This window comes from Aythya ferina (genome assembly GCF_964211825.1).
Source record: "Aythya ferina genome assembly, chromosome: 5".
NCBI lineage: Eukaryota > Metazoa > Chordata > Aves > Anseriformes > Anatidae > Aythya > Aythya ferina.
The window spans coordinates 11,451,382-11,475,593 of NC_140301.1; the positions used below are offsets into that span (position 1 = coordinate 11,451,382).

A 24,212-nucleotide genomic window follows, 5' to 3' on the forward strand; every position below is an offset into this window, starting at 1 on the left:
TTTTCATAGTGCGATCTCCTCAAACACATCAAATAAGAAAAATATAAAAATAGATGCAAGTTTCTAAGAGTTTGCAACCTACGACATTACGTAGCTGCTGTCTCCAGACAGTAAATTGCCTTGTTGTAAGGAATGGTATCGAGAACAGAAGCAGAAATGCTAATTGCAAAGGAAGAGACAAACACGGCACTATGCATAAGAAAGAGTGCTTTGGGCTACGTTAGGTAGAAATGAAACTTCTGTTTCATGATGGTGGACGCACAGATCTGAACCTCAGTGTATGCCTACTCATTTTAGAAGTGGAAGATCTCCCAAAAGGGTAAACATATGATCAGATGCCTAGGTAGGGTTCCTGAAAACAACTTCTGTCTACAAAAAGCTCTTCTAGTCGCTAAAGTTGATGCTCAGTCATCAGTTCTGGTTTTGTAAATGGAGTAGCACTTGGTTGAAAATAAAGACTAAACTCCTTCTGTAAAAGCTTATCAATCTGGCTTATCTTTTTGATGGAGTATTAAAATAGCACAAAGCTATGAATAAAAGTTTTAAGTTTAACCTTATTTTCCCTTGTATCATCATCAAGGATCGCTTCTTCCATGGTTTGCTGGCACTGATACTTTCCTGTAACTCAAGTTAAAATGAATAAACACACAGAAGCTACAGCGTGCCCCATTGTAAACAACTGGAAGCATTGAGCTGAGTTCACATCGAACAAAGCACATCCCAATCCCATGAGCGTCAAAAGCAGTTTTATTACTGTTTTCAGTCTACCTCCAATCACTCTAAAAGGAGTTTGTCTATATTTACATGACAGCAGCAAACAAAGTGCCAGCTAATTGCTTTAATCCACTCCCCACATTGGCTGAACCTAGACTGTGATTTGCAGCCTAGTCTGATGTGAATGAAGTAATTAGCATTTACTAAGGTAACTTACTTATAAACACTAAATTAAGATGCTTCGTTAAAAACATAACATTAGCATTTTGTCTGGAGTTCAACTAATAAAAAGTTAATAGGTTTCTAGCTATAAAGTCATATTAGAATACCAGGCTTTTTTTTTCTCTCCCTAATTGCACCATTTCTCATTGCTCGGGTGTCTAATTAGCTACACGCTTCAGTACAAAAATTGTTTCTGGTCTGTTCAGAATGTACATTACAATAATGACTAGGAAAGAAAAATCCAATTAAAACAGACCGGATGTGATTCAGGTTCTTCTTTGCCTTGAAGTTTGACCCTGTAACTTCGCATTTGGAATTCATATTCAACTTGTGTAACTAGCGACTACATAAGCTGCAAGGCAGAAAAGACTCAGACCTGTTTCATTACATCAAATTAAACATTTGACAAGATTATGTTTTATTTTTATTAAACATTCTTTCACTGATGTCTGGCCAGGCCCTGAGGAGGAGATTATAGTACTCCTTTAAAGCTATTTAACAGATTTTAAAACAGTGACAAACTATGCTTTGAATATCCTAAAGTATGCCTATTGCAACCGCAGTATTCTTTTTGAAAGTTATTTTTAAAATTAGGTAAATAATAAATCCTTATGCTCATTCCCTGGTATGCCTTGTATGCTACATCAGTATTCGCTGCGAGAGGAAGAGATCTGAAGGTCTACAGTGAGCAAAACACGTCTACCCAAAATACAGTGTATTATGGCAGTGAAAGATTGGGCAAAACAACAAAGCCATGCCCACAAATTCAGCCACCAAGTTGCACTTGATTTCCGTAGTGATCTCTGTCCCAGTTAGAGGATGTTTCTCTGATTCTATGTTTTTTTCCCATTTTTCTCCCTCCCCAGTCTTTCACCTCCCCAAAAGAAGAAATAGAGATACAAACTCTCTGTAGAAACCATACCAAGATGAGCTCAGGTTCCCCAGTCCTCGAGCCTGTTTTCACAGTTGTGCACTTGCAAATACACAGCAGCAAACACATGTTTCTATGCAATGAACCCAGCAAGCAGAACACAATCATGGAAGGAAATTTGTTCCCTAGGAGACAAAAACCTAATTCCTCATCAGCAGTGCTCTGTATTTCCAACAGGAGATGGCTTCAAACGATTGATGAATTAATTTCTCATGGACTAATTAGCTGTGCTTATAAAGAAAATAAAAAAATTTATTTCCACAATTGGAGGCAGCAGGTAACTTTCTTGAAGGGTCTTCAACATTATCTTTGTGCTCCAATTTTTTTTTCCTGATAACATCCCACCCTCAAACATCGAGGGGTCTCAACAAAATTATCTAAATTAAAGTAACTGGTTAAATATGACTGCCCAACAATATTCCCACGACGCTGGGGGCCCGAGTCTGACATTGTTAAGATACGGTGGGCTTACATTGATTTTAGTGGCGCCGCTCAACATTTACTCAATGTAGCTGATAAAAATGCACCTTTATAACACACTTAGACACACTCCTCTGCTACACTTCTTATACACAAGAAGACCAAAAGAGAGGCATAATAGTCACTTTTTTAAAAAAATAAATGTAAACCAAACAAGTAAGGCAGAAATAAAACGCAGCTGATCAGTTTTCAAGTGCTGTGTACCTATAAATAAAGTACTAGAAAATACTAAGCTAGTCCCTAAGGCTGGTGTTAAGAGTGAGGTTTGAAGTATGTATATTTGGGGTGTAATTCGTGCATTAGCTTCTGATGTAATCGTTATATTTAAATTATGTTATGTTTAATCAATGAGCTCCATTTTACTAGCAGCTTTTTTGTTATTAAATTGAGAGCTTACTTGATGGCATGCAACCAGTTGTAGGATATTTAAGGGAAATAAAAAATACCCTGAAACAATACTTCAAAGTTAGCAACTCTGTATGTATTTGTTCCAGCATTTCCATTAACCTAGAGCACATTTATGTATGTATGCAATATATTTACATCCAGCATACTTTATTTACAGAAACTATTTACAGAATCATTAAGGTTGGAAAAGACCCTATATGTATAATACATAGCACACTGAAGTAGGAGAAAATCAACCAAAATTTTGGGTTCTTTCTGCAGGACTTCCATAGTTCCTCTCTGAGCCGTGTTTTATGCTCTTTTCCAGTTAACAGTAGAGATGGAACATAAACACCTTATCACTTAACTCTTCCAAAGTATTAAGGTAAAAAATATTGGGAGATTGGGGAGGTACAAAACCTGGGGAGGCTGGGAGTTAGAAATGGAAAAAACTTAGGAAGCAGTTTCAAAGAAGATGAAAGAATGACTGTGCAAAGTGCATGCTTCGTTTTAGGAAAATATTTTCCCCAAAACTGCATTCTTTCAGCACAAAAATAAAAAATAAAAAAAAGGATTGACACTTTTTGCCAAGCATTAAGTTGTGTCACAAACCCCTGCAAACTGAGAATGCTGCATGTCACATGCAGATGGTGGAAAGAAAGAAGGTAGCTAAGGTGTAAGCTTTTCAGAGGAACAAAAATGGAGAGGGCTGGTACCAAGGCAGTTTATAAAAAAGGCACCTTTACAGAAAGAAGCTTTTGCGCAGCAAGTAAACCACACAGAAGTAATTCCTATCTGTGAGTTAGCATCTCACACAAGTGAAATAAACTGCAGTAACATGCACCTTTCATCACAGTGTAAGCTAACATGCTTTATCTGCACAAGCTAGGAGCAGGCAACTGGTCTCTGAAAACAAGATTTACTTCCAACATTTAGTCTAGCTGCAGAGCGTTCAGATTACAGCGCAACAAAAAAGAGGAAGGCTCACTGCTGTTACTATTACAGCACTTCACTAATGTGACTGGTAAAAATAAACAAACCTGAGAGCAAGCCATTACTAGTTTTCCGCTGAAGATAAATATTATTAACGTTGCTTGGTTCGCTCTCCAAGTATTTAGCCCCAAAGCAGCAGCTTTCCACTGACCCTTGCTCTGAGATACAGACCGCCAACACAGAGAACATTTCTGGCAGGGTGCAGCACAGCTCTCCCAAACCCACAGCTATGTGGGAAGCATTCTGGCAACTCGTACGACAGCACTAGTGAGGTTTTGAGAACCTTGAGGTTTGATTGATGAAAGTCCAGGACCTGGAAGGAAAGGAGGAAGGAAGGGAGCTAAGAAAAAAGTGACATCTGCCTCAGGCTGCCTTCCAAAAATTGCGTTCTACCCTTACGGTTTGGAGAAGTTTTACACTTTTCTCCTTGGCACAGAGCATTCCTGGACAACAGGATGTTAGGGCCCTCTTTGGATAACTCGAAACACGCAGATACCATTACACAGGCTAGGGAATCGAGGCTCTTTCATCACACCAAGTCCAGACTAAACTAAAAGCATTCAAATCTGATATTGTTGACTTAAGAAGATTTCATTGAGTGGTTCTAAATCGCTCATTGTGCTTGCCCTTTCAAATCCTTAAATAAGTCCATTTCCCAATCTTCTACCTGTAACTAACAGCTCAGCTGGACGCTTCACCTTGGGCTCCCAGCATCTTCGGACCATGGCCTAGCAGCACTGGGACAACTCCTGCTTGCCCTAAGGATGTCTGCCCTTCACTAACCTGCCTTTTGATCCAGAAGCCAGCCACCTACCCAACCCAGGTGATAGCAGCCAGTTCCAAGGGCCATGTGCATGCCACCACCTCTCACCTACTGTATCCAGAATGAGCCGAACTCAGCGGTGGGCAAGCAGCAGTGTTCCAGGGAGGGCTGGGAGGAAGCAGGCTGCTGGAAGGCTCTTGCGGCTGAACACCTTTCCTGTAAGCCAGCCAGCCTACAGATCACTTGCTTCGACATACCAAGTTTCCACATCTTACGCTAATAATTATTCTGAAAACAACTCTGAAGTCCTTTCTATTCACTTAACAATTCTCATTTCAATTACTAGACATCCCTCTAGTGCGCTAGCAGAACCACAGAAAAGACTAGAAGTGTTCAGCTAGAAACAAAATCCTTACTAAAGGAAAGATATCCCAAATTCAGTATATTTGCTTTCGTCCATCACTGCTGCACATTACAATCTAGGATTGCTGTAAGCAGTGTGTGGTGTATCGCCGCTACCCAATTCAATTTCCAGGCTCTGTAGGGATCAGTCACGTACAAACTGGAAGAAAAGAGATCGCACATGAGCAGTAAGGTTTGGCTTCCATTACATGGAATATTAGTAATTGAAATTGTTCAAAACTGACGGGGACAAAACGACTGTTCTGCTTCCTGCTGGTTTAACTGCTCCTAGGCGAAACTGTGATTACTGCTAATAAGCCTAGAAATCAAATTAGCCTTCATAACAATAGAGAACAGCAAGTTACAAAATAATGATACTTTCCAGGCAGAATGGCCTCCTGCAGCAGAAAATATAGCAAGAAGACTGAAAGAACAGAGTGAAATCTGCATGTGCCATTTGTGAAGGAAGCATATTTGTTGAGAAGTGATGCATTTAGACGTATTCCAGGTACCATAAAATCACCTTGCTCAGCCTTGTTAACTGTATTGGGAAAAACACAAATAGAAAGAAATTTGCTAATGGGAGAAGTCTAAATTACTACAAGTAACTGTCTTACAAGTCTACACATTAATTCTGATTCCTTGTATCTGGTCGGATTGGGTCAGCCGCTGCTGGAGCACGTTCTGCTGGGATACCAGAGGGGTTGCTGCACCTGCACTCTCCATTCTGGTGGTGGCAGAGAAGGTGATGCTTCAGAAGCACGATGAATCCTGGGACCCTTCTTTGGATAAACTAGAAGATGTTACCATGACAGCTTAGCTGTTTAAAATACATTGTTTTCTATTAAAGGGATTCTCTTTCCTTCTAGAAGATCAAGTAATGCTTTCAAATTCTTGAATCTCCAGGAAATGCTTATGACATCAGTGGATTTACATTTTTCCCTTTAATATACAGATTTTGTAGCACAATACATGGCTGCTACAACAAAGGGAAGGAAACATTTAGGTCAGACCCCTACCAGAAGTCAGACCAAATTCCCATATATGCCAAGGACGACCTTAGCTTTTATGTGATTCCTGAGCATTCACAGCAGATAACCTACATCAGTAATTAACAGGGAAACTTTATGAAGCTCTGAAATACTCCAGCAAATGTCTGTGTTTCGCAGCAACAGAGAATCTGCAGTTAAGCTGCAGGGTGCAGCTTTGTCACTGAACAGGAGTGTCTGAGAAAACATCACTTTTGTCCTTTTTTTTTTTTTAAACTAAAATTTATCTGCATCCACCCTACTAAGAGGATTGCAATAAAACCATATACAGGAAGGACAATTCAGGCACTTATGTGAAGTGCAAAAAGCCGTAATTTGATAATGGCCCACTAATTTCAGTAAAATAAGGCGCTAATCGCTGAAGGAAATCAAATTTGCACTGACGGGCTGCGGAGCCCGGCTCGGCACCGCCAGGTGGCAGCAGCCGCCCGCCCACCGGCCCCGCAGGCCTCACGCCGCCGCCTCAGCAGGGCCGCAGCCGGCCAGGACCCCTCAGAGCCATGCTGAGGGCTTGGTCAGGCCTCGGCAGCTCCCCAAAATTACGAGCTGTCACCTCCCCGAAATTACAAGCTGTCACCTGCCCCAAATTACGAGCTGTCACCCGAAAATGCCCACGCTTGGTGCACAGGAGGCCAGGCCGCCAGGGCCGCCCCCCTCAGCCTCCACCAAAATCACACAGTTGTAGGGGCTGGGGGGCAGCTCAAGGTGGTCCTGCCTAACCTATATTTTGGTTAACTTTCATCGAGAGGCAGAGGGGGACTTGGTGGATGGAAATTTATTCCAACTGCAAGCGTGAGCAGCGAGTATAGCTGCAGGCATCACACAGCATTACCAGGCTATAAATCAAAAAGCAAGCTGGCCTCCACCAGTAACCCAGAACTAAATTTGCTCTTGATCAGTTTAGTAATATATATCTGCTTTTAAACAGAGATGTACTAACAACATATCCAAAGGTAAATTTAAAGATTTTATATTTATAAAGTTAGAGCTCTGCCCTCACCAGGATTCATTTGGCTTTAAAATAATGTTAGCAAAAATCAGTCATGGATCTACACCTCTTTCTAGGCTTATTTACAGGGCGACCCCAAGTGCTGAAAGATGTCAGACCTCCAGTAACATCCGACTCTGGTACCTCAAAATGAATACACCACACTCTCTCTAATACCCTCCCTTCTGGCCTGTGTGCATCTGCGTGTTGAGCAAGTCAAAAAACACTACAAAAAATCCTAAAGCAGACCTTGAATAAGTTGCGTTGTAACTGTTGATCTCTACTAAGATATTGGTACATCAGATGGATTCACACCCACATTTTTCTCTACAGCAGCTACTGAACAGATAGCACAGAACATGCTGGCCTCCAGTAGAGATTACCAGTCATTCCTGACCTGATTTAGTGAAAGGGTCTTAGCAAAATATGGAGAAATTATTATTTTAAACTAGATATCTGAAGTACACCATCTCTCTCCTGCATGTTGTTTCACCTACGAAGTATTAACCACTTAGACACACATCATAAATCATGAAAACCTACCAGTTTTATACAGTGCAATGGCTTAGAAGAGAAATCAGACCTTCATCTCCCATTGGGCCACCTACCCAAAACCTCCCACTTCTTTCAGCAAAAGCCCATGCCATGCATTAGCCTTCCTTACTGTTGGGTTGCACTGAGAAAAATAAGGGAGGCACAGCTCACATGTGCAGCTCTTGAGGTTGATTAGAAACAGCCGTGACTCTAAGGCAGCTTAATCATGAAAAGCTGAGCTAGTGAACTGGGAGGGAAAGAGAAGGAGCCAGCTGCAAAATGTGAAAACATGATCAGTAATAGGAGGAGGGGTTGAAGCATTAACACTTTATCAGAAGTCATATCCAAAGAATGGCAAAAGAAACATGACTGAAGACAACAGAAGGTGGTGGAAGAAAAGGAGAAAAGGGAGTTTTGTTTTCTTGGCTTCCACCCATCACTGTAGGCTTCTAAAACTGAGCTCGTTCATCCTTAGGATGCAAAGGATGCAGATAAAAAAAAAATAAAAATAAAAAAATTATCTCCTGGCTGGCAAAACCCATCACAATCTTTTTTAAGAATAGCTGCTCAAATGCATGTTCCACATCATGACTTTTTGTCCCAAATTGCTTGGTCTTTAAAATCAGCTCTAGTGTTGCCCGCAAGTTTGTTAATGAAGCTACATGATGACTTTAACTACTAGATGTATTCAAGCTCCTTCAGAATTTAAAATAAGAACATAAAATTACCCACTGACTCCAGCTGTGATATGCTTGGGGCCTTTTTTTTTTTTTCCCTTCTTTTTGTTTCCTGCATCCCAAAAGCACTGAAAATGATGTGTAGGGTGGCAGAAGGCAACTCAAATGCCTCCTGGAGGTACTCCAAAGCACGACACGTGTAAACAAGAGGTGTCAAGCCTCTGCAAAACCTAACTGGATATGAAGAAGCCCAAAACACACTTGAATCTGAATTATTCTTCTGAGTGTTTGGTCTCAAGCCCAACGCTGCAGCTATTCACTGCAACCACTAATTCCCCTGTGCCGTTTCTAAGCCACCGGACTAATGTTCTCCTTTTAGTCTCTTGAATAGAAGTGATGCAGTGCAGTGTAACTGGCTGGACCTTCACATAAAAAGACCACGTAAGTAGGGTTTCGCTCTGTGTTCAAACTGCTACAATTTGCAAAGCTAAACACAAAGTCAACCTGCTGCACGCAGCAATACAGTAGCGCTAGTTCTCTAGAAACTAAGCTATTTTTAAACTGCAGTAGCAATGTGAACTGCATAAATTAGCATAATTTCAGCCTTAACAGATAGTTCTCAGTTTACAGCATTACATGCTACGAATTAACACTCTGCAGATTCCTTGCTTCTGCTAAGCATGCGATTCACGTGGCAATACTGAAAATCCCCTTTTTCTGTCCCCCAAAATCTCAATGGCCTGTCTTTTTTACACTACCCTTTCAGTCCCTTTCAGACAATCAAAGGCTTGGATTTCATTACAAATCTCACAAGGTCTTCATGCGTAACTGGTGGTTTTGTGGCTTCATAATTGCAGGACATTCTACCATTTTCTCTGCTGGTGATTTTCTGCTTGCGGGCAGATGGCATCGAAGTGGAGTGCAGATGGTAACCCACAGCCCACAGACTCCTCATTATAATTTGAAATATTGTGTGCAGGTCTTCAATTCTTATCTTCTCTTTAATGCATTTTCAGCATTAAAGCTTTTTTTTTCAGAAGACACAGCCCAAAATAATGACACCTATTCTGTTTGTAGCTGAGAACCTTCTCACAAAGAGGTAATGATGTGCCTCATATATTCACAATTTTTCTTGAAATCCATAAATCATCAGTGGAAAGGATTTTAAATCAAGTATCTCTTGCTTTGATTCAAGCATTACCTTAAGGGGAAAAAAGAATCAATGATAAGGAAAAAAAAGTAGATCACACTGGAGCTCGAAGGCTTAAGAGTCACACAGATAGCTATTTAAGGTAATTCCATGGCTCCAGGTATCGCTTTACCTGAGCTGCTTGGAATTATAATGGATTTATCTCCACAGAACACCTGTGAGATAAGGAAGTTGCCATGATTCACCACGGCGGGCAGCTCTAGGGGACTTGTCTGAAGCAGTGACAGGGCTGTGGAGGAACTCTGCGTGGGTCTCCCAGGCTGATGTGCTTACCTGCCCTGTAAGCTCTGCAGCGCCTCTCGGCAGAAAGGCAGGGCTCCAAGCGAAGGGGCCACGCAATCCCTTCTCACCCTTCTTCCCAGCCTATTCACAGAGCATCCAGTCTGGTGGAAATGGCTTTCCTAACCTCCTGACCAGTTGGGAAAGTCCTAGAAACAGCAAGTTAAAAATATCTGTGCTGGAAAACAGTGAGGAATACTAAGCATTAGAGGTCAAACCTGGATCCCTGAATAGTTTGTATTAATCTATGGAAGGACATTAAAAGAAATACACTTATCCCTTAGTTCCCTTAGTTATAAAAACATAACAAACAACATTTAAAGCCATCCAAACGACACAGTTGATAAAGATTTGGTAACTCATTAGCTAATTTCTTCCATTCCATAAGCCTAGATTTGGACCTGATAAACACAAATAAAATGATCTTCTGGAGCCTGACAACCTATTACTAAACTGCACTATTGTAACCCAGCTACAACAGCACCTTGTAAACTGTCTCACAAAATGCTTTCTGTCTATTTAAAGGACTGATAAATGTTGATGAAATAAGCTTACTGCCTTTAAGAGTAATCATTAGCAAGTCTTTTCTCAAATGTCTGAGATGATTTGTTCATTACACTTCAAAACATTCAGATGTTCAACTGGGTTGAATATAATTTTCCCTTAGTTCTCCTGGTTATTATATATATGCAGAGTGTGTAAATAAACCACAGCACGAATAATATGACTGTATAGTACAGGCCTATAATCTTCCCCAGCATGCAGGCATGGTAATGATCTTACACACGGACAACACGAGATGAAGTAATGAAACATTTCATCACTAAAGGTAATTTAACTGCTCTACATTCATGGAAGAAGATTATAGGAAGTCATCTTCTTAGAGGGTTTACTTTCACAGCAAAAAAAAGACAGTAACCCATGATCATTAAGGACGACTTGGCCTTTCTTTGTGCAGGCACGACTGTCGTGGCCTATACACTAAATTCAGCATTGATGTCAGCTGAGTAAGTTTGTGCTATCTTTTAGTGCAAAGGTTAAAAAAGAGTAATAGAAATACTGGAACTTGAGGTATAATACTGGAGGATTTCTTCCTCAAAAGAAATGAACAGATACATTTCCTCTCTAGCCTCATGACTTTTATATTAAACTAATCAGGGTCTTCTAAATTGAAAAACGGCATATACTGTTCCATGAGAAAATGGAATATACTGTTCCATGAGAAACCTCAGCTGAATTCACGGCTCAAGAGAATAAAGAATTTCCAGGGAAAGAGAAAGCTCCATTGTAACCTCTTTAACAGAGCCTTGGCTTAGTAAAGCCCAGCTTCGCTGTGCAGTGCCTCACATCTTGTTCACATGCCTGCTCAGAGCTCTTGAGCATGTGAGAGGCCCATCGCGTATGGAAAGGTAAGAAAGTTTTGGCAGACAACGAAATGCCATGCCAGCATCTCTGACACGGTAAGAATGACACTATCACACATCTGCTCGTCTGCGAGAAGCAGGATCTGCCTGTGACAAGGTCAATTTTGAGAAGGGTTGGCATTAAAAGATTATGCTCCCTCCATCCTCTCACTGAGTACGTGCTAATTATTTCAGGATAGCGTAGGAATTCTTTGATCCTCCAACTCTTCCTTCCTTCCGTCACAAGATGACTCTGGCTGCCTGCTCAGCCCCACAGCAACGGCACGTCTTTATTCCCTAATAGTGGATTTAACCATTTTCAACCTTGAAATTTAACCCTAAGAAATTGAGCATGCGGTAATCCATGTAATCCAGGCCTCTACACCTGTCCCTCTTCCAACTAATCTCACCATCCCTCATCATGTCACATCTTAATTTAGAGTCCTCTCTGCTAAGGTCAGCACGAGTGGATGCTCGGAAGCTGCCACGAGCAGTATCTGTCGCACGGCAGGACCAGTTACTTCCTTTGCCAGCTCTGTGACGTACAGAAACATGAATAAAAAGCAAAGCCCTTCCCAGCAAAGCACAGAACATCTCTGCAAGTGTCGTGGGAAACAATGGAGCAAGAGACAGGAAAATAAATAAATAAACACAGTGTAGCCCTGGATAATGCGATCTGCTGGTATTAAGTTTTCTCCTGGAGGAGTTAAGTATATACCAGCTGCTCTACATTAAACCGAGCTGGCATTTTAAATCATGCAAATTAGCCTAGCTACCATCCATTTCAGTCCAGCATTTAATAGCATCGCTATAAATGATGCAGAGGACGGGCCAAACCGAGCCCTGCCGTTTCAGCTGCTGTCAGAGGAGAAAGGAGGAGGGAGGGGAACAGCACTTGGTGATTCTGCAGCTATTCACAAGCTGATATAAAAGAGACTCCTCCTCCCACCACAGGTATTGTTACAGGACTGAAATGTGCCCGTGCACAAAATGCCTAAGGCTTTCATTTGTTGAAAATGCATATATATCAAAGCTGCTAAGAACCCCTGCAAAATTACCTAGAATTACATGATTTGCCAGCAGACCGCTGAACTTTCAGATCTCCCTTTGCTTAATGCTGCATAATAAGCACAGAGTGGACCTGACGATCCATCAGCTTGCTACTGCTGATGCAGCAGCCCACGGGGAGCCAGGGGAGGAATCGGTCCTCAGCACAATGCCTCATGCTGACGGCCATTGCTCAGACTATGAAGACAACGGCCCAGTGCAAACCTGCCGGATCCTGGAGAGCTCTGGAGGTGACAAAGAGGACTAGGTGGTATCTAGCTCGTGTTGCTTGGGCCCAGAGGAGACGCTTTAGCACAAATGTGAAATTCTGTGCAGGAGAGTGAACAATCTGCTATTGAGCATTCTAGGAGCTTTCTGATTTCAGACTCTTTCCTATGCCATTTTTTTTTTTTTATGTGCCCACAACTGCAAGTAATCTGTTCAACAGACTAGGAATGATTTCTCTGTTAAAAATTAGGTACAGATGCCTTGCTATCCAACCCAACAAACCAGAGCACTGGTGGAGACCTGTGTGCATCTCACATCCCGCCGCACCACACTGTGTGTGCACACTAACCTCACCTCCAACAGGGCTGGTCCTCCAACTCTCACCACCAGCCTTCCAGCTGGAAAGCACCCCTGAGAGGAACATCTTCCCTAGGACGACCAAAGCAATCCATGGCAGAGGCAACCCCAAGCCTCCCATGGGACCCTCACTCACCCCCCTGCACCTGAGGGTTGGGCAGCTGCTGGCAAGGACAGGACACAGCACAGCAGATAGCTGTGGTTCCCCTTCCCTGCCCTTCAGCACCTACTCCACCACCCAAAGGCAGCCAGATACGGGGCCAGCCTGGGGTTCCCTCATGGTCTCGGGCCAGATCCTCTTTCAAGTGTTTTTGCCCCTTATGAGGGTTTTGGAGTCCAAGTATTAAATCCTGTAACAACAAGCCACTCCATGTCATCCTCAGCCTACCAGGTAAAAAGCCGAAAGGCTACTGAGTCAGAGCTACCAAAAGCAAAATCCTGCTTGCCGCAGAGGGAAGTTTCCACCTAACTGCTTAGAAACGGCCTCCTAGGCAACCGCTGCTCTTCCCTCTTGAAAAGCAGAAAGCGGGTTTGTGCAGGAAATTCGAGCAGGTTCCTCAGAATTCCCCTGGCCTCGTACAGCCCTCATCCAGAGGCTTTCCTCCTGCCCTTCCCAGCTGCAGGAGGACGGGCACCTTTCTGCCAGCCGGCCCTGGCAGCGCTCTGCTCTGCTCCCGTGTTACCCGGCATGACCAGATCCCCATGCGCTCCCTCCCCGGGCATCTCGGAGGAGTAAGACATAGCAATGCTGAAAATACTCTTTCCCAAAATAATCCATCCCAATAAAGCCACAGACGAGCCTGGAATACGTATGCCCATTCTGAAAAGTAGCCTGACCTGCAGTGACAGAGCAAAAAGAACAACCCATTTCTAAGCTCTGGCTTCAAACGGCCTACGCGCACTTGATCTTGTAACACAGATGACATTTTTAAAATTAGTTTTGAAGACTTAAATGTCTGTAAGGCTTTTTGAAAGGAAGGATAATTTGTAACTGAATCAAATTTGTCTTACCAGACTAATCCATTAATTACTGTCTCCACCAGCAATAATCAAAGTTGCGCACTGACCTTTGCGGATGCAAAGGTGTCCTCGACATCTGTTCCAGGACTTTGAGCCTTGGACACACACATACAGATACTGTTCTTAGACGAAATCTACGAAAATAAAACTTTGCATCGTGCTATGTTGTCTAAGGAGGGTTTCTGACTCTGAAAAACATGACATGAATCTTTACATCTCCTTGAACTTAGGATATGACGCCTGATGGCTGCATCTGCCAGAGGAAGCAAATCTGCTAGGCCACTTGTACAAGTTGATTAGAAATGACTTCCTTGTAATTAGTGTCATAATCTGAGAAAAGGCCAAAATAGACATGACATGGAAGGGTATCTCTTGCACTCTTAAAAACTGTCATAGAAAAGCAGCATCTAACTTACCAGTACTACCATTACCTGTAGTTTCCAACAGTGGGCGGCTCAAGTGGACACAGAGGAAGAGAAAGGGAGCAGCTCCTAAATGCCTGTTTTCAGATACCCAAGTATAAAAACATCTCAGTACCCACATGTACTACTGGATGTCACCCCACAGACCTGATCAGCAACGTGAAACTCCTCTAGGGTATTCATTTTGTTTTACCAAACACACTTTGTGCAGAAGTTCGGCGGGGTACGACCGGGTTCTTCCACGATTCATGGTACGTGCCCTGGGGATGCCCAGGACCACCCGAGCCAAGAACCTGTTTGTACCCCAAGTGGGGCACAGACACCGTGGCAAACCTGATGCTATGACAGTCCAAAGCAGGATGCTATTGCAGTCCAAAACTGAACAAGCACAGGGGCAAAAGTCCTAGTAAAAGCCTATCTCGAAACCCAGAGGTTAGATATTTTTCCTTTCGTTTATTGTTTTCCCACACATTGCTTCCAATTCTAAAATAACCCTAAAGTAAAATGAAAAATAATCCAAGGATAACACACCTAAAAATACTTTCAAGAGGAAAAAAAAGGTGGAATCACAGCAAAAGTCCGGATCTCAGCCTGATTTAAAATAAGAAGCAACCTGTTTTTTCAATTATTTACTTTAATAAACGGTTTATTTATTATAGGTTTTAGCAACTATTTCCATGCCTGTGATTTGCAAAAGTGAATAAACTGAGAATGTTTCCACAAACTATTTCAGAAAGAACAATTTACAGATAAAATTAGAGACATACAAGCAAGTGCCAAGTGTTTGACTGAATTCCCGTTCTTGGTGAATGGAAAACCAGCAAGCAGCCTCCTGTTACAAAATGTACCAACAGTTCATGTCTAATAATACACATAAAATCTGACCATTTATATACTTCAAATATAACTGTTTCTAAAAATAATGCTCAACCAGGGTATTTTTAGTCAGGTAGATTTCTCAGGGGAACGAATGTGAATTTGGTTGAGATTCTACAGTTTGCTCCAAGGAAGAGCAAATGAAATCAATGGGGTAAATTTTAAGAGCATCTCTTGATTTATACCAAAATCAAAATGTAAAATTTAGCCCCATAGCTTAAATGAACAGAAAGCAAATGAGAAAAAAATGGAAGGAGAGAAAAATTCTTCCACTGAAGGCCCAACTGTCGATTTATTCAAAACCGTATCTTCTAAAACAATATTTAAATTTCTTTTGTAATGCAAGTTTAGGAAGTTCAACCAAAGTAATTATTAATTTAAATACCTCCTTAATTTCTTCTGCTTTGGTAGGAAAAAGTGACGCGTAGGCTAAAAGCATTGAACTACTCTACAAATTAAACTGAGATGTAAATCCAGGGGTGAGATAATATGGAAACTGAAGTTCCGGAGCAGACAAAGTTTCTCAAAGGACTCTTCAAAGGAAATCAGAGAGAGCCAAAACCAACCCCCAGATTTCCCAAACCAAAAACGAAATCCACCCTTTCCATCTCGATAAAATAAAGGCTTTCTTTTCAAATAGACTCTAGATTAAAAACAAACAAAACCACATACAATTTGGATATTCCAAATATCGGCTGGAATTTGTAAAGAGCACAGGTGGTGTTCATCCCATCATTGTTTCTTTCTATTTGGTAGTTTTCGGTACTTATCCTTGGGGAAGATTCATTATATTTACCAGATCTTATTTCTGATGAGAGCATTTTGTAGAAGACTGGAGAACAAGACTTTACGATGAGCTCCATGAGGTATGCCAGTGAGGTTTTCAGTTACTAAGACCACTTGTACGGCTAAAAGTACTGTCTATACTAGGCCTACCATACACAGAAATGCTTCTGTCTTTTTGTTTCCCCATTTTACACTTGCTTATTAAATTTAAAGGATTTTACCCATATTTGAACATTAACAAATTAGATATACCAGCTAGCAGTTGGACAGCTAGGAAGACTCAATGCATTTCTGTTGGCACTAAACTTCAGTTCAAACAAACCTCCAGCAGAGATTTGGTGTCTAAAAAATTAAAACACAAACCATACATCAAAGAAGAGACAAACAACGGAGGAAAGGTAAAAGCCAAACTCTGTAAGCTTCCAGAGAAATTCGCCAGTGCAGCTGAGGATACCAAGAAAGGCAGGGAGAAGGAGAGCAAGAGGAAAAAGGAACTTGTTACTGGTTAGAGGACAGCTGGACCGAAGCATCTACTTGGGTAGTGCCGTGCATAAAGCATTGGAGCAATACACATAGTGCTTCTACAGAGCAATACTTCTTAAATCAGGGACAAAGTTGAAAATGCTCACTGAAATCATATAACTTCTGGAATAAGCTAGAAGTTTCAAGGACAGAGGGAGAACTCTTGGACACTGTATGCATAAGCGTTTTGAATTGAATAACAAGTAGCAGCAAAGAAGAAAGATAATCTAATAGTCTGGGGACGAGCTAGTAATTTTCTATAGCACAGCAGACACTGTGACCTTGGGTAAGTCTCTTTGTACCTTAGCCGTTCATTTACGAAGTAAGAACCATATCCCTACGTCTAGAGAGTGCTTTTAGGATAAGTATATTAAAGTTGGGAAGCCCCCTTAGATACTACCTATTAGCAGTAATGAGAGAAACAGCATAAAACTCAAAAGCGAGAAAAAAGGTCATATTAAATGGATGTTTCAAACCCACTCACCCTGAGCCATGAAAACTTGATTGAATTCAACAGCAGCATTAGGTCACCAACACATAGCTTTGGAAATGCCATTTTGGGCAAGTCCACAGCAAGGTACCGAGCTTGGGAAGGAACATACAATGTTGGAAAATGCTCTTTTTTTTTTTTTTTTTTTTTTCCTGAAAAGCTGTCTGAAACCAATAACAGAGCAAAAAACATTTTCGCTCGTTATCCAGTCACAATTAAAAGCTGAATGGCACTCAGAACCCAAGTGACCTTTTGCAGACTCAAAATGAAAAACCAATGATGAAATAACCTCTTGAGTTTATAGAGCAACCTTACAGCTTTTGTTCAAATGCAGGGCATTTGAAGAAGGTAGTTCTTCAAATTAAATGACAAATTACTGAAAACTCCATATTAATAATCACAATAGAACACTTTATAACTTGTTACCTCGTTTGTTCTCTGATAACATTTCACTTGGACCAAACACCTTACAATTTAACATATAACACCATGTACCTATAAAATAATAATCAAAACCATTATAATCATAAATAGGAGGGTTTGGCTACTTAGGAGACCCAGACTGCTGATACAGCAATCTTCTGGAAGAATATAATTAAGGACATAACTACCATTACATAAGCAAGCTCACTGAAATCAATACTAACTTAAAATCAATTTTGTGGTTGTAGGTTTTGCTAGCCTAAATCTATGCCTTTCCTTAGATTTTTCCAACTCTTCACTAAAACTTCTTCTTCACACACATCCTAAACGTGACTTCACTTGGCTTCCTCCAACAAAACAAAAAGCTATCTTTTATGGTTATCAGTATTACTAACTACATTTGTCAACATTTCTTTTATAAATTAGCATGGCAGTGTTGGTGAGACTCGACTCCACCACTGAGGCAGCTTGCGTAATGGCTTTGAGACCAGTCTGTGTACATCTGATTTTCAGCTAGAACCAGATTAAGCCTCACAAGATTCCTACCCCTTCTGAAGACAGCTCTATACTAAAACTGAAAGCCCACCATCGTGAATAAAAAATGGCTAATGCATGTGAGAAACAAGGGCATAATTTTTCTGCAATTTTTTTTTTTTAAATCTTTCCTCCCATGAAGCTTCAGATTAGCAAGAAGTCGATATGGAGTTATAAAACTGCTTTTGATAAAAATAATTAAAATTCAGAAAAGCAATTACTAATATCTGAACTATACAAATTCCTCTGGATTGCCAGTAGAATGGGAATGGGGACAGCAAGACAGAGAGGGCTAACTGATAGCTTATAGATTGCAAGTCACGCGTGGCTCGTGAACCAGTTGATGTCAGCCTAGATTTGAAGTGTGGAAAACACTGGAACAACCCATTAAATAATCCATTTGTGAGTAGCTAGACTACTGCAAGGCAGCACACAACTGACTGAAATACTCTAAGAAATTTTTTGGTAGTGTACTATCAAGCTGGGAATGGCTACCACGTAGGTTTTTACAAGGATCCGCAAGGGAGCATCTCTACCATTCCATGTTGTCATTAACTTGGAGAACAGAAGAGGTAATCAGAAAAAAACAGGGATGTTTCTAACCTGGATGGGTGTTGCAAACAGTTTGGGAGATACACCTAGAACTCAAAATGTTTTTAACAAATTGTGAAAGCAGTGTGAATGGAATATCACTAAGAGAAAAATGCAGTGTAAAAATAGAAAATGGGAGCTATCTGAGCGAGGTAGTTTTATTGCAGGCAATGATATCATGCCACAGTGAATCATAAAAAAAAAAAAAATATGAGTCAACAGGGTGGATCTGTTGCCAAAAATTAAAAATAAACTAAATCGTTTTAAAAATATCCATCAACTGAAAACTCAAGTGTAGGATAGAAGAAGTGATACCTGCTGCACTCAGCTATAATGAAGCAGAATCAAGTGTCCTGTTGGAACAGAATTTTTTACAAAAGATTAAGGCAACTTCTACTGAACTGGGGTCAGGAGGGAGCATGAATAGTTGTAAGAGTTCTAGAAATCCTGAGAGAAACAGCTAAAGGGATTAGGTTTGCTTTGAGTAGAGGAAGAGAAAAGCGAGGGAGAACATGCCAACCCCTAGTGAGCACCTGTCTACCACATCTACCAAGGAAGGGACAAGCGAGCTGCCCAACTCGCAGCCGGAGAAGTGCACATTTGGTGTCTGCAATCCCACTGCCACCCTTCCCTGCCAAACCTTAAGGACAACCGTGTACCCAAGCAGGGTGCTTCAGGTGATGGCTGAAGACACGCTTTCATAGCAGGTCAGACTGATGCCTGTCCACAGCGACTCGAGGTGCTGGAGTGGAAACGGAGGACCAACAACTTTGTAACTTGCCGGTGGTTATAGGACTACTGCAGTTACTGAAGACCCAAACAGTAACTGCTTTATAGGTTCTGCAGAGAGCAAAAATAAAGCAGCTGAAGTATACAACAAAACAGCAATGAACACGGTAATTAAATCCACGATGTCCTTCAGTGGCTTTCACAATAACGTGGCAACAGGCTGCATTCTCGCAGCAGCCTCTTCCTTCTTGCACCCTGCACAATTTCACCATGGCCAAAGACTTCTAATTGGCAATAATTTTGGCCTTACACAATTAATGCAAATTTGGTAGCCAAATACATACGACTTTTTCAGAATAACTAATAAATACCACGTTGTATATGAGAGATTACTATCTTACTATCTATTTGACAGAAGTTTCTCTGGTAACAAAGTTAAATATTTCCAAAACAATGCTCTCTAAACATGGGTGTAATTTACTGGCGCTGTTTTCAAATTAGACGAAATAAGCACGAGTGCAACAGTAGAGTACTGTTGTGCACAACACGGGGAGTTTAATATGGAAAAATGAATGGAGCATGTATATCAGTAACAATAAAATAGGCACAATACTGCCATGATTCATCGACCTAAGATTTCAGACTAACATTTACAATGGGCTTGATGCTAAAACCCTCAGACCTTTCTTTGGAAAGTGCCTCTGAAATGCACTGAAGAATGCTTTTTATAAATTGCACAGCATTTTAAATAACCCATTGCCCTTATATGGCCTTTAGGCACAAAATTTCCAGTTACTATAAAATTCAGCTTACACATGTAAAACCGTAACAAGAAGGTTCAAAAAAAAAAAAAAAAAAAAAAAAAGACAAATAACCACACAGCAAAACATAAAGAAGTTCTCACTGGTATCCTACTTTCCCAAGTAGAACACTTTGATTTTCAGCATTTTTTAAAAAATGAATATTTTAATGAATACTACATGCAGCGCCCATGTCTTTTGAAGAATTGAGATCCAAATGAGTACAGCCTGGCACTGAAAAACTGACGGACCTAGCACTGGTGTTCAGGTGGCTTGAATCATCCAACAACAGCGCTAGAACAGGACCTAGTACCTTCACATTGTGACTTCCAGTCTACGCACTGCACACAGCCTCTTCTCTAGAATATATCAGTACAGAAAGCGCAAGGAAAAAGGCAAACATGAATTCAGTGTGGAAGCACATATACAGCCACGTTGGGGGAGAAAGATTCATACACATGCACGAAGATTTCACTCTGTAGCATCCCTCCCATCATCTGTAAGCAGATGTCCTAAACATTAGGTCAAATGAGTTGCTCTTTGTCCTTATTTTGTCTGTGCTACTGAATTTTTAATTATGTAGTGCACAGAGGACCGACTTCAACAGGATTAAGAGAAACTCCCTTAAATACTCCCAGAACATCCTGTGGCTTGGCGATTATGAAACTCTCCAGAGACATAATAGAAGTCTGAAATCCTTCATGTTGAAATAGAAGCTGAACTCAGATATCCTGCTCTCTTGAACAGATACTCTAACCACTCAGCAGTTGTATCAAAGCAACGCTTTTCTTCCAGTTGCGTTGAGAGTTGTCTGATACCACCTTGGCTTTTGATAGCAGCAGCTGATGCCTCTAACTCTAAGAGAAAGTTTGGGGATGCAAATTCCAAGTTCAGCCCCCACAAGGAATACAGCATGAGACACGCTGATTTTAGTCATTTTTATTTCTTGTCCTAGGTTTTTGATCCAAGTGTCAGAACCTCTTCGCAACTCTTCCTCCATCCACACAGGAAGATTTTCTGTCATTCCTGGTGGGCTGCAAACCCCTGCGGGGACCCAGATCACCAGAAGAGAGGTGCCAAAACACTCAGCATCAGTCCATTTTCTAGATCTAAACTATAAGTGCCATGGGAAGAATGTAAATTCTCTCCCTGGCAGGGGAAACAGAATGCCAGGTGCCTGCACAGTAAAATGGCGAGGGCCATATTAGTGCTTAAAATATCCAAGGAAGCAGATGATCACCCCATAGCACATATATATATTCATTTAGTCCTAGTGCAGTGTTTAAGACTAAATTTTGTGGGGTTTATTATCAGAAAACACTTCTACACCTGAATATAGCTGAAGGTTTTTCCTGGGATAAAAATGGTTCCGCTACCAATACGCCACCTGGCAGCTGTCCCTCTGTCCCATTCCTCCTCCCACTCCTTCACAGGGGAAGGGAGGAAAAGAAGAGTACCCTTGATATAACTGATCCGGAAAGATCTCCCTTTGGATATAAACCGATGTCCCAGATCACTGCCTTGAATGGCAAAACCCTGCACGCTGATGTGGGCAGAGGAACCAAGGTTGAATCAATAAGAATAACATAAGAGGACTGTGTTTACCCACGATAATGGATAGTAAAACAAACCTCACTCGTTCACACCTTAAAAGGTGCTGGTCACCCACTCAGACTTACACCCAAGAGAGGTTACTGAGCACAACAAAGCCTAGGATTTCTTCCACTGCCTGAGTTATTAACACTCAAAATTACCTGACATTTATTTTGCACCAATCTCTTCCTGTTTAAATACAATAACCCAGCCTGAAGACCCTTTCATCATCAGGATATAGAAATGGGGTTTTGTGCTACAGCTGTACATGTATAAGAAGGGTTAAAAACAACATGCTATTCTATTCCCCTCTCTGCTGCCAACAGCTACCACTCTGGCAGGATCTCTGGTTATAATGTAAGATCAGAAAATGTTTTTCAATAACAATCACTTTTGCAGGAATGTAAATTTCTATGCAGAAACCAAGGTGCATCAGAGAGCACAGCATATAATGAGATTTTGCTGACATTTCATAATTACAAGGACAGACACTAGCACAGGGGAAAAATAGCATTTGTTTCCCTCTTAAGAACATGATGTGATGCACAGGTCAGTCTGTCTGCTGCCACCACCCTGACACCAATACTTGTCTGTCTCCTTTTTCTGCTCTTGGTCCCCGAGGAGCTGCTACAGGCATGCTAGCCCAGCCTCACCAGCCTGATACGTCACTCTGGCTACCAGCAAACAAAGTGCAGCATATCCAAAAATCCAGGGCACGGGGCCAAACCCGCCCAGTCGGTAGTCATGCTTTCCTGAAGAGAACAGGGTTACGGGGCCACAGATTTCAAAGCCTAGATGGCAGGGATGACTCATTCTTCCCTGAGGAAGGAAAAGAAAGCAGAGAAAAGGAGAGAGGTATCCATCATCATTTCCCGATCCGGTACAGTGGTAGCACCACCTTCTCCTGGGATGAGATGCCCGCAGGAGAAGCCTGTAACGTATCTGTCTGTTTCCAAAATTCACCATGCTGCTACCCAGCAACCTCTGTAAGATGCTAATCGATTCTGCTTGCTGCAGCAGACCGTCCGTCCGCTTTGCTCATGCCGTAGTACGCTAGCACACGAATGGCTCACGCTGCTGCTGAGCACACGGGGGTATCGGCAGCACAAGTCAGCCTGAGCCATGCTGAAAACGTTACAGTGCTGATAAAAAAGGAACTGAGATGAAGGATGTACGATTCTCCTCCCTATGCAGGAGCAGCATCTGTAAAAACAATAGATTTCACGACGCTGTGGATGTTTTCTAAAAAATGCAAATTGATAAGAGGCTGCACCTGTGATGTCACGCACACATAGCATTAAAACAGACAATTCTGCCTGAATATCCCTCTCCTATGTAAGCTATTTAACGTAGCTGCACTGTGAATGACACTTGTATTGTACCCGAGCATAAAGCACTGCCTCCCTTCTGCTCCCCACACAACTGCAAACACCAAACGTTCACGCAGCTAACGCAGTGTGACCACAAGCAAATACAATCTATGTTCATGACAACCAGCAATCTCCCCACGTCGCAGCCACAGAACCCAGCCAACGCAATCAGCACCTACAGGACGGACACAAAGAGCGCACCCCAGCAGCAGCATCCCTGCCACCTCCCTGCCACCAACCCCCAGGTGCAGGCAGAGCCAGTGCACGAGGCAGCGCAGGGCAAGAGCACACACAGCACCATCCCTCACAACCCCAGCGCCAGCCCCACCAGGCTAGCGAAATTACAAAATCACCCCTCAGTAAGAGATAACCACTATGTGGAACAGAAAACACCCCGGCACTGCAGGCAGATGTTATTACACACATGTACCCCCCCACCACTGCTCACACCACTGTCCACCTCATAAAACCTGCTGCATGCATTCAACGTGTGACTCCATTCTCCCGTACACCTCCCCAGCCTTCGGCGCTTTCTAACCTGTGTGTCAAATCCATTTTCTACCGAGCTACTCTTCCTTGGTGGGAGTCCATCTCCTGCGTTTTCTTGCCCGTTAGGAGACTTGAGAGGAATCTGGCTGGAATAGGATGGCTTCGTCACCTCCACCTTGTTCCCAAACTTCAGGTAACAGGGCTGTGGGATGGTCCTGGCCGTCGGGACGTGCAGGATCGGAGCGGCGCTGTGGACGGGTTTAGGTAGTCCCGATTTCATTTTGGAGGCTACCAGGATGGCTGGCATTTTCTCCTTCTGCTTCCCTAACACGTTTCTGTCAGCAGCAGCAACGGTGGAGACAGCAGGCAGGGAGAGAGAAAAGGGCACGGTTGGGGAGCTGCTGTGCTAGAGCAGCCTGGCTGACTGCAGGGATCTCCAAAACCAGCTCAGAATAAAAAAAAAAAAAAAAAAAAAAAAAAAAGCTTTCAGCCTAAAATATCTCGCAGCTTCGTGCCAGCCTTCCACCTGTTTCCTCTGATTTTATTCTCAGTTCCTCGCCACTGTCCTCCTCCCTATTCCTGCTGCCGTTCAGCTCGCTCCTTCGTTTCTCCGGCCGGGTTCTCCCCCTGGTAGCAGCAGCAGCAGCAGCAGCAGAGCCGCCTCTCGCTCCGTCTCCCCGTCACTGCATCCCCGAGCCCCCCAGGAACCTGCTGCTGCCGCAGGATTTCCAGCTTAAGATGTCTTTCTCCGCTCTGAGCCGAGCAGCAGATGCAGCTCAGCGCCTTAATGACTGATGCCCTTGGACGCCAGCCTCGCCGAGCCAAGCCTCTTAGAAGCCTTAAGAGCTGCCCACAGGACGGCGACGCCGGGGAAGGAGAAGCGCCCGCTCCCGAAACACGCCG

The 24,212-nt window shown here is 42.3% G+C and overlaps 1 protein-coding gene across 5 annotated transcripts in view; it reads right to left on the reverse strand.

Annotated features, from left to right (window-relative positions):
* The window catches only part of NAV2 (neuron navigator 2), a 224,661-nt gene extending 201,017 nt beyond the window's left edge, over positions 1 to 23,644 (reverse strand). For all 5 annotated transcript variants that reach the window (XM_084521979.1, XM_084521976.1, XM_084521978.1 and 2 more), the window contains exon 1: positions 23,359 to 23,644. In XM_084521979.1, coding sequence (XP_084378105.1) covers positions 23,359 to 23,616 — 258 coding nt within the window. In that variant the 5' untranslated portion in view covers positions 23,617 to 23,644. The remainder of the gene's footprint in view (positions 1 to 23,358) is intronic.
* Between the last annotated feature and the right edge of the window lie 568 nt (positions 23,645 to 24,212).